The sequence below is a fragment of the Dermatophagoides farinae genome, chromosome 2, assembly GCF_024713945.1.
Source record: "Dermatophagoides farinae isolate YC_2012a chromosome 2, ASM2471394v1, whole genome shotgun sequence".
Lineage (NCBI taxonomy): Eukaryota > Metazoa > Arthropoda > Arachnida > Sarcoptiformes > Pyroglyphidae > Dermatophagoides > Dermatophagoides farinae.
In genome coordinates, this window is record NC_134678.1 from 1,858,972 (window position 1) to 1,877,136 (window position 18,165).

General features: G+C 29.0%; 3 protein-coding genes and 1 long non-coding RNA gene across 4 annotated transcripts; 2 read left to right on the forward strand and 2 right to left on the reverse strand.

Moving 5' to 3' along the window:
- The first annotated feature begins 102 nt into the window (after positions 1–102).
- On the forward strand, positions 103–1,879 carry LOC124498649 (dolichyl-diphosphooligosaccharide--protein glycosyltransferase subunit 1). The gene is made up of 2 exons (XM_047062436.2): positions 103–252; positions 310–1,879. Exon 2 carries the CDS (start codon positions 330–332, stop codon positions 1,773–1,775), a length of 1,446 nt encoding a protein of 481 aa, XP_046918392.2. The 5' UTR covers positions 103–252; positions 310–329; the 3' UTR covers positions 1,776–1,879.
- On the reverse strand, positions 1,798–3,343 carry LOC124498651 (uncharacterized). The gene is made up of 3 exons (XM_047062438.2): positions 3,198–3,343; positions 2,424–2,786; positions 1,798–2,366 (listed from the first exon to the last, which is right to left on the reverse strand). Exons 2-3 carry the CDS (start codon positions 2,626–2,628, stop codon positions 1,870–1,872), a joined length of 702 nt encoding a protein of 233 aa, XP_046918394.2. The 5' UTR covers positions 2,629–2,786; positions 3,198–3,343; the 3' UTR covers positions 1,798–1,869.
- Positions 3,344–4,642: 1,299 nt separating this feature from the next.
- Positions 4,643–6,129, reverse strand: LOC124498654 (uncharacterized). Its single transcript, XR_006959505.2, has 2 exons — positions 5,946–6,129; positions 4,643–5,509 (listed from the first exon to the last, which is right to left on the reverse strand). It is a non-coding gene; the product is annotated as an uncharacterized LOC124498654 (long non-coding RNA).
- On the forward strand, positions 5,912–18,156 carry LOC124498656 (ABC transporter G family member 20). The gene is given in 9 exon segments (XM_075728653.1): positions 5,912–6,746; positions 6,896–7,299; positions 13,422–14,109; positions 14,111–14,318; positions 14,891–15,178; positions 15,264–15,785; positions 15,855–16,360; positions 16,425–16,920; positions 16,981–18,156. Coding segments are annotated over 7 exon segments (2,544 nt in total). The 5' UTR covers positions 5,912–6,746; positions 6,896–7,299; positions 13,422–13,905; the 3' UTR covers positions 17,301–18,156.
- The last annotated feature ends 9 nt before the right edge of the window (positions 18,157–18,165 follow it).

An 18,165-nucleotide genomic window follows, 5' to 3' on the forward strand; every position in this document is an offset into this window, starting at 1 on the left:
GAGTACTCACCGTAGTTGAAATGTTCTCGTCAATAATGCCGTGTATTATAACCACACAATCAAAACATCTGATGAATATCACTTTCGCTTTATAAAGCTGGCAAAGACACGTCAGAACATGTAAAGAGTGGGCTATTCATAAAATAGATGATTGTCATTTTATATCATTTGGTCATTGTGTGTTTTTTTTTGCCGGCGTGGAATATTATTATGTTTTTGGTTTTGTATCGATTCTTGATTTCACCTTGAATGGTAATATTTTTAATAAATATTTGAACATTTGATTGTTGATAATTTATTCTATTTCAGCGAATTAATTTTTTTCCGAAATGTTTTCTTCTTCGAAATTTTTGGCTATAAGCATTTTATTGTCAATCTCTTGTTCATTCCATTTTGGATCGGTCATATCAGCATCGAATGACAATATCATCAATGCAAAAGTTGAACGAACAATTGATATAAGTAGTCAATTGGTTACGATTACATCACAAGTTGTCGTATTGAATAAGGGTAGTCAAGCAGTGAAAGAATATCTCATACAATTTGGCGATAAACATCACGATGAAAATCTTTCTTATCTATCGGTTACACTAGTTGAAGCTAAAAAGAAAGATGTACTGAAAGTTTCCAAATATCACAACGCTGATTCATCGTTTGCGTCATATAAAATTCATCTAGATGATTATGCAATCCCATCGGGTAATTCGGCTACATTGGAAATTGAAGCAGCATTTGCTCATTTGTTGGATCCATACCCGGTCGAAATCAACCAGGCTGATCGTCAATTGGTCATCTATAATGGTCGAATTTATTTTCCTACACCTTATATGACCGAGACACAAACTACACGTGTCCGATTGCCATCAAGTACCGGTGCAGAATCGTATACTAAATTGCGGCCAGTCACTTATTCTGATCGAAATATCAACTATGGGCCGTATGACAAGATTCCACCAACCAACGATGCTGCTACATCAGGAAATGAAGAACTTCGTGTTCATGTGGAAAACAATACACCATTTTTGACCGTAGAAAATCTTAGCCGTACTATTCAGATTTCACATTGGGCTGGAGCAATTTCCGTGGAAGAAATGTTGGATGTCGTTCACACGGGGGCCAAACTTAAGGGACCATTTTCTCGATATGAATATCAACGAGAACCAGGTTCCAATGGTGTTTCATCGATTCGTTCATGGAAAACTCGATTGCCTGCCGGAGCTCATGACATTTATTATCGTGATGAAATTGGAAACATTAGCACTAGTAACGTACGTGTAAGCTCATCTTCTGTTTATGTTGATATAAAGCCACGTTTTCCATTGTTTGGTGGTTGGAAAACTAAATATATACTTGGATATACACTACCTGCCAAGAATAACTTGTTTGCATTGGATACAAATACATTAACTAACGGTGATTACATTCTACGTATGCCATTTATCGATCACATCTACGACAATATGATCATTGATCAGGCAACCGTTAAAATTATTCTGCCTGAAGGTGCAAATAATTTCCGTTTGAATCATCCATATGATGTTAAACGTGAATCAGATGAAATATTCTACAGTTATCTTGATACAATTGGCCGACCAGTAATCGTATTATCTAAAAAGAATCTTGTCGAATGGCATATACAACCATTTGAATTACATTATAATTATAAACCATTTTATCTTCTACAAGAACCATTATTGATTGTTGGCTCTATTTTTGGTCTCTGTATCTTAGTCATGGCTTTAGTTCGAACAAAAACATCTTTGGATGGTAAATGAATCCATTTTTCCATTACAATAATTTTGTAAATTGTTTTAAAACATTTTATTTCATGAAAAAATAAATTTGATACAAATTTATAAAAAAAAAACATTAAACAAAACGTTTGCTTATTTTTTGTGATGTCGATCTAAGAAATGATGCCGTCCAATCCAATGATTGTTCTTGAGCTTTGAATACATCGTTCAAGGAGAATTTACCTTCAGCTAAAATTGATACGGTTTTTGAATCGGTATTCTTATTCGATATATGAAATTTGGCTTTGATAAAGTCACATGTTTCGAATGTAAATGTGATTGGTTCATATGAACGAACATTTTTCGTACATTTCTCTATGAATTCTTTTTCTTGATAAATTTTCTTATCCCTTTTGTCCAAAATTAGACCACATGTACCAATACAATAATTTAATGGATATCCAGAATCGATCAATGATAATGTGATTGCATTCAATGATGTAGATAAGAATGAACTTCCTTTTTCAATTTCATTCAATATGATGTATGTACGAGAACGAGGTAATAATGCATGATAGACCATTGGGCTAAATGTCCTTTTAAAAAAGAATTCATAGTAAAACAAGGATTTATCTATGAATACATAGAATCGTTAGCATTGAATTATTCAAATTAATATGGCGTACAGACCTTTGGTTAGATTTTTAATCTGACCCAATGGATAAAGTAAAATGACAAAATAATTTTTTTTTAATAAATTCTGACTCGAAGTGATTGGATTCGGTCCGAACAATGAACATTGGACAATATTATCACCAAAAGTATATAATGATGATCCAGAGCTACGATTCAAATTCGATAGAATCATTAAATGATCATCATTATTTGAGGCCATGCTTCAGAAAATTGTTTATTTTTTATTTAAAATGTGCCAAATCAATAATCGGCGTCACTCACGTGATTATACGAAACAATAATCGATAGTATCGAATTCGAATATATATAAATTTTTTAAATCAATCAAGAAACATTGTAATTCGTAAAATATTGCTACTGTAATTAGAGGGATTTTACATTAAATTTTTCAATAATCATCAACATCTATATTATGATCTAATCAATTATAATCATTTTCATGGTTGGAAATTCCAATTGATCAACCTTGGCCATCTTTTTAAAAAAGGGGTTTTCTTTCGATATAATTGTCTAATCATTTCAACATATGATTTCAATGATGATTTTTTAATTTTTTTTTTCAATTGAAATTTTTAAAAAGAAAATTCTTAGAAATCAATCAAAAATCTATCTAATCACATAAAAAAAGAGGGAGATATATGCTGTATTTAATTTTGATTGCTTCATGTGATTTTGTTTTTGTTTTGTTCTTTTTTCAAATTCATCCAATCTATGTAGTGGTCAATTCAATTTCAAAGACGTCAATATTGTTTGTGTAAATTTACTTACCATACAATTGAAATCTATTTGTTTCACAACGTTTCCTATCATCATTTTGAACGGAAATAACCAGTTTAAAACTGGTTATTTTCGATGTGAATTATCGATCCCTGAATCATTTATTTATACGCAAACAAAAATTACATTCATCATCATTATTGTGTGTGTGTGTGTGTACTTTTTTTTTATTATATGACAGGTAATTCAATGTCTAAATCAATACAATAATCACATACAATCGGTCAATGTTTGTAGAAGACACAAACAGCGAAAAAAATTGGTTAAATTATTTTTTTTCTTAAATTTAATTTAATGAAAAAATGAATGAAGATTGAGATGAAACGAAAATTGCCACAATTGCTAGAAAATTATTTTTTTTCTTCAAAATTCAATTTTGATTGACGAAATTAAACGAAAAAAAAGGAAAAAAATGATTTTTTTTCCATACAACACAGTTATTATAATTGAATGAAAAAAAAAATTTAAATAGAGATTCTCACTTTTGATCGATCGATCGATCGATTGATGATGATGATTATGATCTTGTTCAATTAAATCATTGATGTTGATTGATTACAATTGAAAGTTAATTAATTAATTAATTAATTATTATTACTATGAATTGTCATCAGTCTTGAATATAATTGATGATGATGGTCCAGGTATTTTTTTTCTGGCCATTAATTTTCATCAAAAATTAATTTAACGCTATTTTTTCCTCATTCTTGAACTTGGGCCGATTTGTCGATAGGTTTGTGTTTGTATTTGTGTGTGTGTGTGTGTGTGTGTGTGTGTGTGTGTATACGATATTCAAAACTTGTTGAATATATCCTTGAAAATCTGTCAAATCATTTTTCATTTTCACATGTGTGTGTATGTTTTATTGGCTATACGGTAAAATAAAGAGAGAAATAGAGTGAGAGAGAGAGAAAGGTAGGTAATAATGCTGCCAGAAAAAAAATTTTGCCTTTTTTTCAAATTTTGTCTAGATGAATTTTTTTTTGTTCGTTCAAATCATCATTTATGATCGATTGAAAATGGTTTTGTTTTGTTTATGTTTTTTTTCTTCACCTTGTTTTTTCCATTATTTTTTATTTTTTTTTTTTTTTTTTTTGGTTTCGAATGATTGATCACATTAGTTGATTATACATTGATTAATTATAATCGATCAAGATATTTAGATAATTAAAAAGAGAGAGAGATATGACAATTTTTTTTGTTTGTTTTTTTGTTTGTTTGCCTATGTACCAACTATTTTGAAACAATTATTGCCATAATTATCAATTCAATGTTGTCAAAAAAAAACCTTGAACCCGAAATTTGTTGTGTTTTTACCGAAATTTTTTTTTTTCATTTGAACATTTCAGCAGTAGGAAAAAAAAATTAAAATCAGGTCCTTGTATCGTCATGAAAACTTTTTTTTCACTTTCATTTATATATACATGATGATGATTTCGTTTATTGCTCAATCAATCAAATCTTTATTGCATCGTTCAATTATAATACTTGCAAGTAATAAAAAAAAAATACGAAAATTGATTCATCATTGAACACATGGAAAAATGAATTTTTTTTTTCACTAGATAGACTGAGTCATGATCAATGTATGGCTCATATGATGATGATGATGGCTCGTGGTTTGACCTTTACTTTTCTGTTTTTTTTTCTACTTCTGGATGTGTTTTGCCTAAAGCGATTTGAATATATTTTTTTTACATCCAAAAAAGATTTGTTGTATGTGAAAAACTATTTTTAACTTGAATATATCTTTTTGGCTGATAAAAATTTGCCATCAAATTGAATTGAATTGAATTGAAATGAATGATATATTTATCTGCAAAAATGTGACTGAAAAATTATCATTTTTTTTACATAATTCCAGTTAATTATACCGGAACAGCAGCAATAGTTTTTTCCTGAATGTTTTTGTTTGCAGAGAAAAGGAGAGGATCAAAGGTTTCGAAGTAATGAAATTTATTTTCATTTTAAAAATACTGACGATAATGCTCAAAAGATGGCCATTCGTATATCGATGAATTAAATGATGGTGAAACTTGTTTTTTTTCAAAAAAAAAAACGAGAATCATGTGTTTATAAAATGAAAAAAAATTCATTACAATGTTGCATATATTGGATGAATATAAACCAAAATGAATGAATTTATATTAGTGTGTAAGTTGATACCAATGTCATTTTTTTTCCACAGAAAAATCGATACAATTTTGTTCACCAAAATCACGTTTTCACGTATATACTCAATGTGGAGATGGAGGAACTTGATTTTTTTTTTATTTGATCTGTTTCTTACGTAAAATCTGGATCTGGTTTTCAAAAAAAAAACACCATATCATTTCAATCATTTATATATAACAAACATTGATGATATACGACGTAATTCGTATATAATAAAGATTGATTGATGGATAAACAAGAATTCAATAATGAGAAATGAGAAAAAATTATTATTATTCGACCTTCGGAAATTGAACATACACATACTCGTGGACAAATATTTGTGATTTGATGTAAAGAGAGACAGATAGAAAGTGAGAGAAAAGAGAAAAGTTTGAAGAACATGCATTTTGAAATGATAAATTTCCTTCTTGAACAACGAAAAAAAAAAATTTTTTTTTCTTAAATTTATCCAAAGAGAAAAATAGCATCAACAGAATGAAACACAATGATTTCTATATATATAAATGATGGATCAACAACAGTAGTTTGATCGAATAAGAATCATTTCATTATTTTACTTACTAATTCAATATTTTCTGTCAGATTGATTATTTATTGATTTCTTTTTTTCTTTAACAATATTGACAGAACAATAATGATGATGGTGATAATCATTGATTTCATTTGTTTGTTATCATCATATATACATATAGTAGTATTGATTGACGTTGATGATATTTACGTAAATCAGATATTGATAAAAAGTGAAAAATTGGTTTTTCTTTGTTGATAATTTAAAAAAAAAAAAAAAATTTCAATTTATGACTCTATGTGTATAGTTAGTTAAGCATCATTCGTTTTTGTTTGTTTGCTATATGACAGATATGATGATAGGCGGAGAATGTGAGATAATCAATGTTTGAAATTTTTCATTTCTTCTTTAGAATAGAAAATAGAATCTTTCTCAGGTATATTGAGGAAAAATAGTGAGAAAGAGAGACAAATACTACTGGATAGAATAGTAGGAAAAAAAAATTTTCTACATGTATAAAATAAATGGCTGCATATTCGTACATACCTGTTGATCGGTGGTGGTGATGCTGCTGCTGCTAGTGATGGTAATAATAATAGTGTGTGTGTTATTATTTGATTTTTTCAATCACAACATTTTGAATTATTATTTATTGTTGTTGTTGTTGTTATTTTCGTGATTATTAACCATTCAGAAAACACTCATATTCGATATAACAATAAACGAAAGTCAAATGGCCAACATATATAGTGTGATTTATTGTGATTTTGAATGAAAAACAAAAAAAAATTTTTTTTTTTTTCATTACCAAACAAACAACGACAAGAATCACATCCATATATCACCAAAAGGTATTCAATTTTGTTTACATGAAAATTCTGTCGATAAAATTTATGGACATTGTCATTATCAATCATAATTCATTTACAAATTTAAAGTCAGAAAAAAATTAATAATTTTTTTTTCATTTTCAATAATTTTTTTTTCAATCATTTTTTAGATTCATCATTATTTTTGTATGATTAATTTTTTCGACTTCAGAAAAATTATCTTGGATAACACAAGATAAAAAAAAAATTTTTTTTGGCCACATTATCATCATCATCATCATCATAATTATCATTGTCGAATGAATGAATGTTTTGCGTGCTTGTATGCTTCAGTCGATGAAAATCCCGTAAATTTTTTTTTTGTAACTCAAATACTAGTTACCTTGATTGAAATGAACATGAAATCGACCTTTTCGGATATATCGTTTGATTTTATTTGACCATTTTTTTGTTTCATTCACTACTGTGTGTGTGTGTGTGTGTGTGTGTGTGTGTCGAACAACGAATAAAAACTTTAACCTCGAAATTGACCGTGTTCGTCATCATTGCTCATCATTGTTATCGAGATATCCAGGTATGTTTTTCGTTTTTTTTCTCTCTTCTTTCTTCTCATTTTGTTTCCCATCTTATCATTATCATGATCCAAACACATGGACATGGTGGTAATCATTGTATGTCCGTGCGTCAATGGCTTTTTTTTATCAATGAAAAAAAAATGACGGAAACAAAAAAAAAATCTAATGTTTACCACATTTATATATGTATTCAAATTAGTTGTAACCTTTACCGTGTGTGTGTGGTTAAATTTTTTTTTTTTTACTTTGACCATCATTTTGTTGTACATATTACTGATATATTTTGATGATCACTTCCTTTTTTGCTTCATTTTCTTGTAATCATCTGTGATCATCATAATGATAATCAAACTTCAATTGTCTTCAATCTAGCCAATTGTTCATCATTATCATAGGCCATGATCATCATCATCATCATTATTAATATTGAAATTTGTTGTTTTGTTTTGTTTGGGAATTTCCGAGGATTGAGCATCTTAGCCGTAATCTATTACAATTATTTTGATGATGATGTCATTTGGTTTCATTTTTCACTTGTGAAATTGAATTTTTTTTTGTTGTTCTATTCATTGAATGCAAATGAGCATTTTTTGAGAAAAAAAAATTTAAAAATTTATTCGCACGTACTTATAACATGAAGCATGCAACACGTGTCTCTTTGCACGTTTCTTTCAATGACTTAGTTAAAGATATTTTTAATATTTAAATGTTTTTTTTGTGGGTATCAAAAATTCATTAATGATTGGCCCATGATTAGTCATCTTAATTACAATTATTTATTGCCGGATATTTGTATTTTGTTTTATGCCATTCAATAGTGATAAATTGAATGTGCGAAAAAAAAAATTCTGTTTCCGTTTTTTTTTTTGTTAATTTTCTTGACAACAAACAGAAAAACGTTTTAATTTCATACATTTCATTAGTTTACATTGAATCAATAAAATAACAAATTTCAATATAGCACATCATATATTTTCACTAGCTAACCATAGAGCATGTCACTGACCTTGATGTAGTTGTTATCGTCATTGAATTTGGTCATATTTTTTTATTATTATTATTGAATCATTGGAAAATGACCAAAAAAAAACCTAAGTGAAATATCATTACATTATGACGACGACAGTAATGACAATCTAACTTGATGAAATATTTTTGTTTTGTGGCCAATCAATTACATCATCATCCTATACACAGTGCTGACGTCAGATTTATCAATTTCCGTATAGTATTGATGAATGAATGAATCATCAAATCAAATTAAATAAAATCATTATCGATCCAATTTATTAATCATTCAGATTTTCATCACACCAATTCAAAAAAAAAATGTCATTGTTTTTGACATTTTTTCGTCTCCATTTCGATCTTTACATGCGATATGTAATTGCAGGTGTGTGTGTGTGTGTGTGTGTATTCAATTGGAGTTTTTATTTGTATATTTAACACATACATCAACCATATTGTGGTGGAAAAAAAATCGAATCAATGTTGATTTTTGTCAATCAATATATATTTATTTAGAAATATCTGTTTTTTGTCGTCGTCGTCGTCGTTGTTGTTGTTGTTATTGTAAATCATCAATGATTTTGATGAAGAGAAGATTTTCTCAATTTTTTTTTAACACCAAACAGTCGAAATGTTGAAAAAAGGGAAAAAACCCATGTGAATACCAATATAAATATTGATTACGAATTTCAAATGAACAAAAAAAAATTTCTTTCTTCATATTGACCTTAACATTTATGACAACCGGTGTGTATATGTTACGTCTGTTATTTTATTTTATTTTTTTTTTTTTTTGAATTGTTTGTACCGCAATTGTGTTACACACACACACACACACACACCAATTTCTCTTGTATTTTTGATGCAATATATTTGAGTTCCAAATTCAAGATAAATTGAGAAACTTAGAAAAAAAAACATAATAATAATAATCGGTGACAATGTGGAACATGCACACTTTACAGATTATCTCAAAATGCCATCTGCATGTTATACACATGATACTGAAACAATGCACCTTGTTTTTGTTTTTTTTTGATTTTGTTTTGTTTCAAAAAAAATAAAAAAAATTCATAAAGGCCGAAACAATAAAAAATATGATAAGCTACACATTCATAATTAGAAAGAAATATATGCCAGAAAAATTATTTCATTTTCATTTTCGTTCACTCGATATTTATTAATTTAAAATGGGAAAAAAAATTTTTTTTTCTCTTTTTAGACTTTTTACTTTCTCTTTCGATTCATTTTTTCAGTTTTTCTCTGTCTCTCACACACACTCGTTATAATAGCATGGCATAACAGTAGTTTACCTTTGGAACTTGAAAGTTAATGAAATGAATGAATGAATGAATGAATGAATGGCAGCGCAAAGTAGTAGAAAAAAAAGATGTTTCATGAACAAGAAAAAAAAAGATAAATAAAACAAAACGATCAAAAATGATTCGGCTCATTGATTTTTTTTTTCTTCTTTACGTTTGTTTCACATTACATTGCCATCATCATTTTTTATTATTATTAATGAAAACAAACAAACCATATATACTATATATACGAATGTTTAACATTACAAGTATATATACTTATTACGTAATAACGAACATTTCATATTTTGATTGTCTTAATTGAAAAGTTTTTTCTTTCTTTCTTTCTTGTACTTTTCTCTATCATATACTGATAGTTTTTTTTCCAATAGTATCGATTTTCAATCAACGTGTGTACGTGTGTGTGGGTGTGTTTGTAAAAAAATATTTTCTTATTATCATTGTCATTTTGTGTTCTTCTTTGCTTACTTTGCTTCTATTGAAACATGACTTGATGTTATCGAAAATGAGGGGAAAAATTTTTGTTTTTTTTTCCATTTCGTTTGCCATCTGACACATTATGATTGTGTAATTGATTATTATTCTCAATGAAATGAATTTTTTTGTTTCTTATTTTGAATTTTTTTCTTTTCATTTTGTAATCGTTTTTTTTCATTATTATTATATCACTGAAAATGTCGTCAATAATGAATGATCATTGAATTTGTTTTTGTTTTTGGTTTTTCACATTAATCATAATTGGTTGTGATTGGTGTGGTTCATTAATTAACATTGGACAATTAACATTGTAATTCTGGTTACTACAAAATGTTTTTTTTTTTTTGCTTTTACTTTTTTTCCACTCATCATTATCGACAATAATTTTATCCTCTTCATTTTTTTCAATAAGGAAAATTTACCCCTTAATTTGTTTCGCACACACACACACACACACACACAACACAACACAAATTCTGACAAGAATTATCCAATTTGCCATCATCATCTGCCATTCATTTCAATCGATTAATGCTTATTGATGATTAAATTCACTTTTTCTCTCTCTGTTTGGTTGGTTGGTTGGTTGGCTGGTTTGTTGGTCCATTCAAACGAAATAAAAAAAAATGATTTACCTGTTTATGGATGTGTATGTGTGATTTTGCACGTACATATGTACAACTTACATCAACAACAATTGTGATCATCCATTATGATGATGATCATCATCAACAAAAAGAAACAAGAAAAAAAAATTTTCTTCTTCCATTTGTCATCAACATCACCATCATCAAAATTATCGATTGTTTTGCCTGCATTAAATTATTGTGTATATACTCATAGAATGAAAAAAAAAATTCTCAAAAACATTTCATTTATCGATTTTTCATTCAGTCATCATTGTCATAGTTTTTTTGTTTTGTTTTCTGAAAATAAATTACAGCCCTTTTTTCAAAATTATTTACCATTTCTCAATTCATCTGATGATTTCATATGAACGATATGAACAGAATGTTTCAACGAATTTCTTGCTTTTGTTGTTAACTTGTGATTTAAATTTTTTTTTTCGGCTATTGCTGTATGTATATATTGATATTTTATCATAATTTTTACTAACTATAAACAATTTTGCTAATCATTGTTCATTGGCAAATTGAATAATCTTTAATCAATATGCTTAATCAATCGAAAGGTTTTCGGTGCAAATAATAATAAATCATTCATCACATGTCTAGCAGTATTTGTTTGATGGCAAAAAAATTTTTTTTTTTTTATTTATAGTCTTTTTTTCTGACACAAGTGCACAAATTTCAAATTGTTTACCTCTTTATAATGATGGAGGTATTCACAAAAAAAAATAAGTGTTTAGATAATAATTAATAATTCTAAAATGTCTAGCGATCAGTCATATATTCAAACTATAATCATTGGATGGGATGTAACCATTCAATTTTTCAATTTTAATCTTGGAATTGCAATCATTTGTATTGTAGAAATCCAGGCACAATCCATCATACACACACATACACATTGTACTACATCATCTTAATCTTTATTATCATGATGATTACACACACACACTGAATCCAAAATAAAAAAACCTTCAAACGATTCCCTACTGAATCAGTATTTATCGATTAATTTTTAAAAATTCACGGTCATATGATTGTTGATTGTTGTTCTCGTTTTTCTTTTTCTTTGTAGCAGTAGTAGTTAATTATATCCATCATCATTTCATTCATGTCATAAATATTTTGATTTTTTATTTGGAAACTTTTATTTTTTTTTCTACAAAATCCAAAATTGTTCTAATCGATTTGGATTGAATTTTAAAAAAAAGAGAAGAGTTTTCGTTATTATCATCACCATCGATATATCGACATTAACATCCTAATGTTGTGATGACGACAATTTCTGATGATGGTGATGATGATGATGAACATGGTGGTGGTGGTGGTGGCAACTTTCTATCTTAAGAAAGACCAAACATACGAATAATACTAGATGTTCTCACCAAATGATAAAGGCAGTATATTGAAAAAAAAAATTTATGAATTTTCAGCATCGAAAGAGAAAGTCTTTTTTTTTCTTTCTTAATAAAGGTTTCGATTTCTTACTTGGATGAAATGTTTTTTTTTTTTTTTGATTTTCTTCGACTAGCTTGTTTTTCTTTTTGTTGTTGTTGTTGTTGTTGTTTGTTCGTTCGATGTTTTTTGGGAAGCTTTCTTTTTCTTCTTCTTCTTCTTCTTCTGTTGCTGTATTCGTTAACACTAGTCGCATCTAACTAACTAACTAACTAACTGCCCTTGAGCTCAATTTTTTTTTCCTGCTCATTCCAAACATGAAACATACGATTCGATTCATACTATCCATTCATCCATCCATTTATTCGTTCTTATTCATTTGCGATTGCTGTATTGCTGCTGTCCATCGTTCTTTTTTTTCTGTTTCTGTTTATATGAATCAACAACAACAATAATAATGATTATGTGCTGAACACATTGGCTATCTTTTCTTGTTCTGAATTATTTGCTTATACAAGATTCAACAACAACAACAACAACAACATCGACGACAATAATAGACATTTGTCGATTGATTTATCTATTTTTTGTTTTGCTATTACCGTTTAATCATACGGACAATGAAAAAAAAAATCCAAAATGATGACCATTACTGACCGATAAAATTTGATACAAATTAAAAAACACTTGTTGTAATGTGTGAATATGTATGTGTGAATCATCATGGTTTTGTTTATTATTTGAAATTTATTAATTTTTTTTTCTTTTGGTCTGGCTTCGACTTTCGACTCTCATTAAATGTGCTGTGCTAATGTTTTTTTTTTTTTTTTTTTTTTTGGGAAATTTCCGCATGACGTTGATATTTATTTGTTTCATTTGATGATTGTGATTCGGCATTGATCTTTATGTTTTTTTTTTAGGTTAGATTATTGTGTATCGAATTTCGTTTTTTTTGTGAACGATAAATAAATTTATCATTGTTGCATATCAATTAGGATAATGATGATGATAATTATGTCCAGCCATATTTGCGTACCTCTTACATCAGTTTTTTTTCAGGCTCCATTATCATAATCAAAAATCAGGAAAAAAAAGTTATTCTGCAATGTTTTTTAGCCAGAATTTCAATAATTAAAATTGATGAATCTTTTTTTATTTCCTTCATTATTCAGCATAAATGTTTTTGTGTGTGTTTGAGTTAAATCTAATGATTAAATCTAATTTTTAATCTTTTTTTTCCATTTTTATTTTTCTACCGGTTTTTTCTGGTCTACTCTCCATTCACAGTTTAAAATTATTTAATCATCTTCAATCACATTGAATGCAGCTATAGTGTACAATATAGCAACAACAACAACAACAGCAACAAAACTTTATTACTAAGCTATACATTGAAAATCTATCGATCAATCAATAATTGTAAAATAAAAACAACGTACAAATTTCATATATTCACCAGAAAATTCATTTTTTTCATTGGCTATTTTTTTTTGTTGATTTTCCCCATACGTCAACTTGCATAATTTCATTTTCTTCTTTGATCATCATCACCATCATCATCATCATCATTAGCAGCAGCACCATTACCACCACCACCACATATACAATCATATCGTTGTATCAGTGTTGCCGTCAAAATATATTTCATCAAAAAAAAATTGATCAAATCACTCAATTTTTTTCCCTTTTTCAACGCAAACCAGTGGCAAAAATAATAACGACAAACAATAGTGTGAATACCACAAAATAAAATAAACATTAGCAAGCCAAAATGATAAAAAATCCTTTCACCAATCATTCATATGTATCGGATGAGGCGGATGTTGTCGCTATCAACGATAACCGACATGCATCGCTCAATCGTTTCCGTCGTTTAACGTCAGTGAACGAAACAGATGAAAAAGTTAAACGTGATCCTGCATTAGCGTTGGCCAAATTGGTTGAAAAGACTGACAAAAATGGTGTCTATGTTAATAAAGGGTTTGGTCATGGAGGATGAACGATCAATTCAATCAACACCAGGAGCAATTACTCCAAATAATCGTCCACCAAAAATTGCTGTGGATGTTCGTGATGTTACATTTACCTATGGTTTTGGACAAAAATCATTATTGACCTTGAAGAAAATCAATGTCTCAGTGCCACAAGGCAAAATCTATGCTCTTCTTGGATCCAGTGGTTGTGGTAAGTGTGTCTTGTTTGTTTTTAACTATGCCCAATTTTGCAACAACATACTAACTAATAACAAAACAACATTATAAACACCATTCTAGTTAGTTGTTAGTGAGAAAATATTGAACACAAACACTTTTATAGATAGAAAGTATGATGCTTGCTACTAATTAAATCCAAAATCTTGCAATTTTTTTTTCTATATTCAAGTCTTATTATCAAGGATATCTTCTCCTTTTCAATCTTTTTTGTTGTTGTTGTTGTTGTTATTGTTGCTTTAATCGTGTTGTTGTTGATCGATGAAGCTTTACGAATAATTTAATTCATCATTTTTTCTTTCATTTTATGTTAATTAGAAGATGAAGAAAATATTATCATTTTTTATAGTGCTAGTATGTCATATATTTTTGATGTTTATTACCCGAGGACAATGTTATTTTTTTCATTATTATTTTGTTTTAACTTTTTGATTTTCTTGATTTTCTTTATTTATATTTTTTATGCTAAAATTGGCACCATTATTTTTTGTTGTTTTCTCCACTTATTTCATCACGTTATTTTTTTTTGTTGTTTTATAAAATTAGGTAAAACCACATTATTACGATGTGTTCTTGGCCGTTTACAACCACAATCCGGTGTGATTCGCGTATTTGGACAAGAACCGGGTTCCGAATACAGTCCAGTACCTGGTCCTGGTGTTGGCTACATGCCACAAGAATTAGCATTATTCCCGGATTTCACTATTAAAGAAACACTGCGATATTTTGGTCAATTATATCGAATGTCATCAAAAGAAATTAAAGCAAGAACTAAATTTCTTATTACACTTCTTCATCTACCTGAAAAAAATCGTTTGGTTTCACAACTTTCTGGTAAATTTTATCATTTCTTTGGATTTATAATAACCAAAATAGTCAAAAATATAATGATAACGTTAATTTTTAAATCAATCAACAGGTGGTCAACAACGTCGTGTTTCATTGGCCTCTGCATTGGTTCATCGTCCACCACTTTTGATTCTGGATGAACCAACAGTCGGTGTTGATCCAGTGTTACGTAAAGCTATTTGGGAACATTTAGATGCATTATGCCGTGAAGATGGTTTGACCGTTATTATCACCACTCATTATATCGAAGAAGCTAGAACAGCTGAAACGGTTGGCCTTATGCGTTTTGGTCGTCTTTTGGTACAATCAAATCCAGAAGAACTATTAGTAAGACATGGTCTTCCAACATTAGAAGCTGTATTTTTGAAATTATGTCAATTGGATTCAGCACAAATTCCCGAAAGTGTTAAAACAGATGCCGTTCGTTATGATGATGAAAAGAATAATGTTACAATCGAAACGAAAAAAGATGATCTTCCAATGGTCATTGTGAATGGTGAAAAAGGTGACATTGAGAAAAACATTAATAATAATGAAGATGCGAATAATAATATTGCCAAAAATGCTATAAGTCTTGCGCCAAATACCGCTGGTAAGTTTCAAATTAAATTCAATTCAAATTGAAAATTTAATTGTTTTCATTTTAACTTTATTTCAATAGGTAACCTCTTGATTCCAATGTCTACATCGTTCAAAGATGTATCTGCAAGAGCTACGCCATCCACACAAAGTCCTCGAATGTCATTCTCGGAACGTGGTTCAACTGGCGATTTTTCACAATTACAAAATCAAATCAGTGTAGAAGGACAACGACGACGAATGTTTGATCTGAATCGTGTTATGGCATTGTTTATTAAGAATTCTATCCGTCTGAAACGAAATGTTCCCATCTTATTGTTCTATTTCTTTTTACCTTCGATTCAAATTGCATTGTTCTGTATATGTATTGGTCAGGATCCGAAAAATATCCCAGTTGCTGTTTATAATGCTGAAGATCCACCCGGACTTAGTGCAGAATATTTGTCATTTGTTAATCCGGAAATTGTCGTACAGGTACCTTATAATTCATTGGAAGAAGCTAGACAAGCGGTAGTCGATGGTAAAGCTTGGGCGGCATTACATTTCTCACATAATTATTCGGCATCATTGAATCAAAGAAGAATAATGGTAAACAATTTTTTTTCAATATTTTTACATGCAATTTCAAACAATTTTTGATGCTTTTATAAAGGCTGGAAAAGCAGATAACGCAACAATTGAATCATCGAATATAAAACTTTATCTAGACATGTCCAATCAAGTTATCGGATTTGTTTTGTTACGAACATTTTTCCTTGCATTCCAATCATTTGCACAAGATTATCTATCGATTCTGGGATATAATCCGGCCACTGTAACTTTGCCAATTACAATCGAAAAAGTTATCTATGGTACAGTCAATCCATCTATGACTGAATTTATGGCACCTGGTGTTATTATTTTGATTGCCTATTATGCAACGACTGCATTGACTGCTTTGTCGTTGGTATTGGAACGTAAAGATGGTCTACTAGAACGATCATTGGTAGCTGGTGTAAATTCATTTGAATTTCTTATTTCACACATAATGACGCAGACAATTGTTCTCACCATACAAGAAGTATTTATGTTGGCCACAACATTTTACATATTCAAAGTGCCATCCAGAGGTCCAATGGTTTGGGTCTTTTCGCTTACCTTCTTCCAAGGTTCGTCATTATGAATTCTTTTTTTTTTTTGTTTATTCTAATTTTAAATTATCTCTTTAGGCTTGGCTGGTGTAATGTTTGGATTATTCATATCATCACTTTGTGCTGATGAAGTATCAGCAGCCATGTTAGGTATGGGATCATTTTTTCCTACAATCATGTTGGGTGGTATTTTCTGGCCCATACAATCTATGCCTGATTGGATGGCATCATTGGCGGCATTTTTACCACAAACATTACCAGTAGAATCGATGCGTTTCATACTATCACGTGGTTGGGGTGTAGAATTCTTCGAAGTAACACTTGGTTTCATCGCTACATGGGGATGGATTATCGTCTACCTTGTGGCTGCTGCATTTATTTTCAAAAAATACACATAATAGTCATTTACCAGTGATTGTTTCTCATTTATTATCAATTCATTCATTCATTCATTCATTATTAAGCAACAGAAACAGGAAAGAAAAATTATCAAAAATCACTGATTCCTCATCATTCATTCATTCAACGATTCATCCTTATCGACAAAAAAAATTTTTTAAAATCCATTTTGCATCTCAATTATGTCAATCTATTTGTTTGAAAATATATTCAACACATACATTCTTTCTCTTAATTTTTTCCCCTCGAATAGGAGCTCATTATATCATTAGTGTATTCAATTCGAAATTTGAATTCTTCTTTTTTTTTGCAGAATTATCAGAAATTTTTTTTTTGTTGTTCCGTTCAATTAGCTTTGGTATTTTATTTTGCAAATAGATGACAATCACATTTTGTTTCTGTGGTCAATTTTTTTTCTCTCTTTTTCATTTGGTGATTAGTTTTACAGAATAAATCCACACACAATCTATAATCAAATCGATTGAATCAATTTTGATTATCCAGAATGCGTTGCATACATGTTTGTCTTTTTTTTTCTTTTGATTCTGAAACAAAATTCTTAATCTGTATGTCATCTTCAATTGTAATTTTTTTTTTATCAATGATTTATTGTGATTGACAGACAAACATAAACAGTAGTTTTTTTTGTGACAAAAATCCAACAAACAATTCAACTCTTCAATCAACATTTCTCAACAATCATTGAACTTCTATATATCCTTTTCTATATTTCTTGCTCACGAATTCGATAATTTATATATCAATAATTTATGTTGTTTAATAATTTTCAATCAATATATATATAAACAAAAAATAAAATGAACATGAAATAGTTTCTTTTTCCAATTTTTAAAATTTTTCAAA

What these genes read in the sequence shown, in the direction of transcription:
- LOC124498651 (XM_047062438.2), bottom strand. Translation starts at nt 2,628, where the DNA reads ATGGCCTCAAATAATGATGATCATTTAATGATTCTATCGAATTTGAAT. An exon ending in GATTAAAAATCTAACCAAAG is followed by an intron (nt 2,367 to 2,423) that starts GTCTGTACGCCA and finishes ATGTATTCATAG; the next exon opens with ATAAATCCTTGTTTTACTAT.
- LOC124498649 (XM_047062436.2), top strand. Translation starts at nt 330, where the DNA reads ATGTTTTCTTCTTCGAAATTTTTGGCTATAAGCATTTTATTGTCAATC.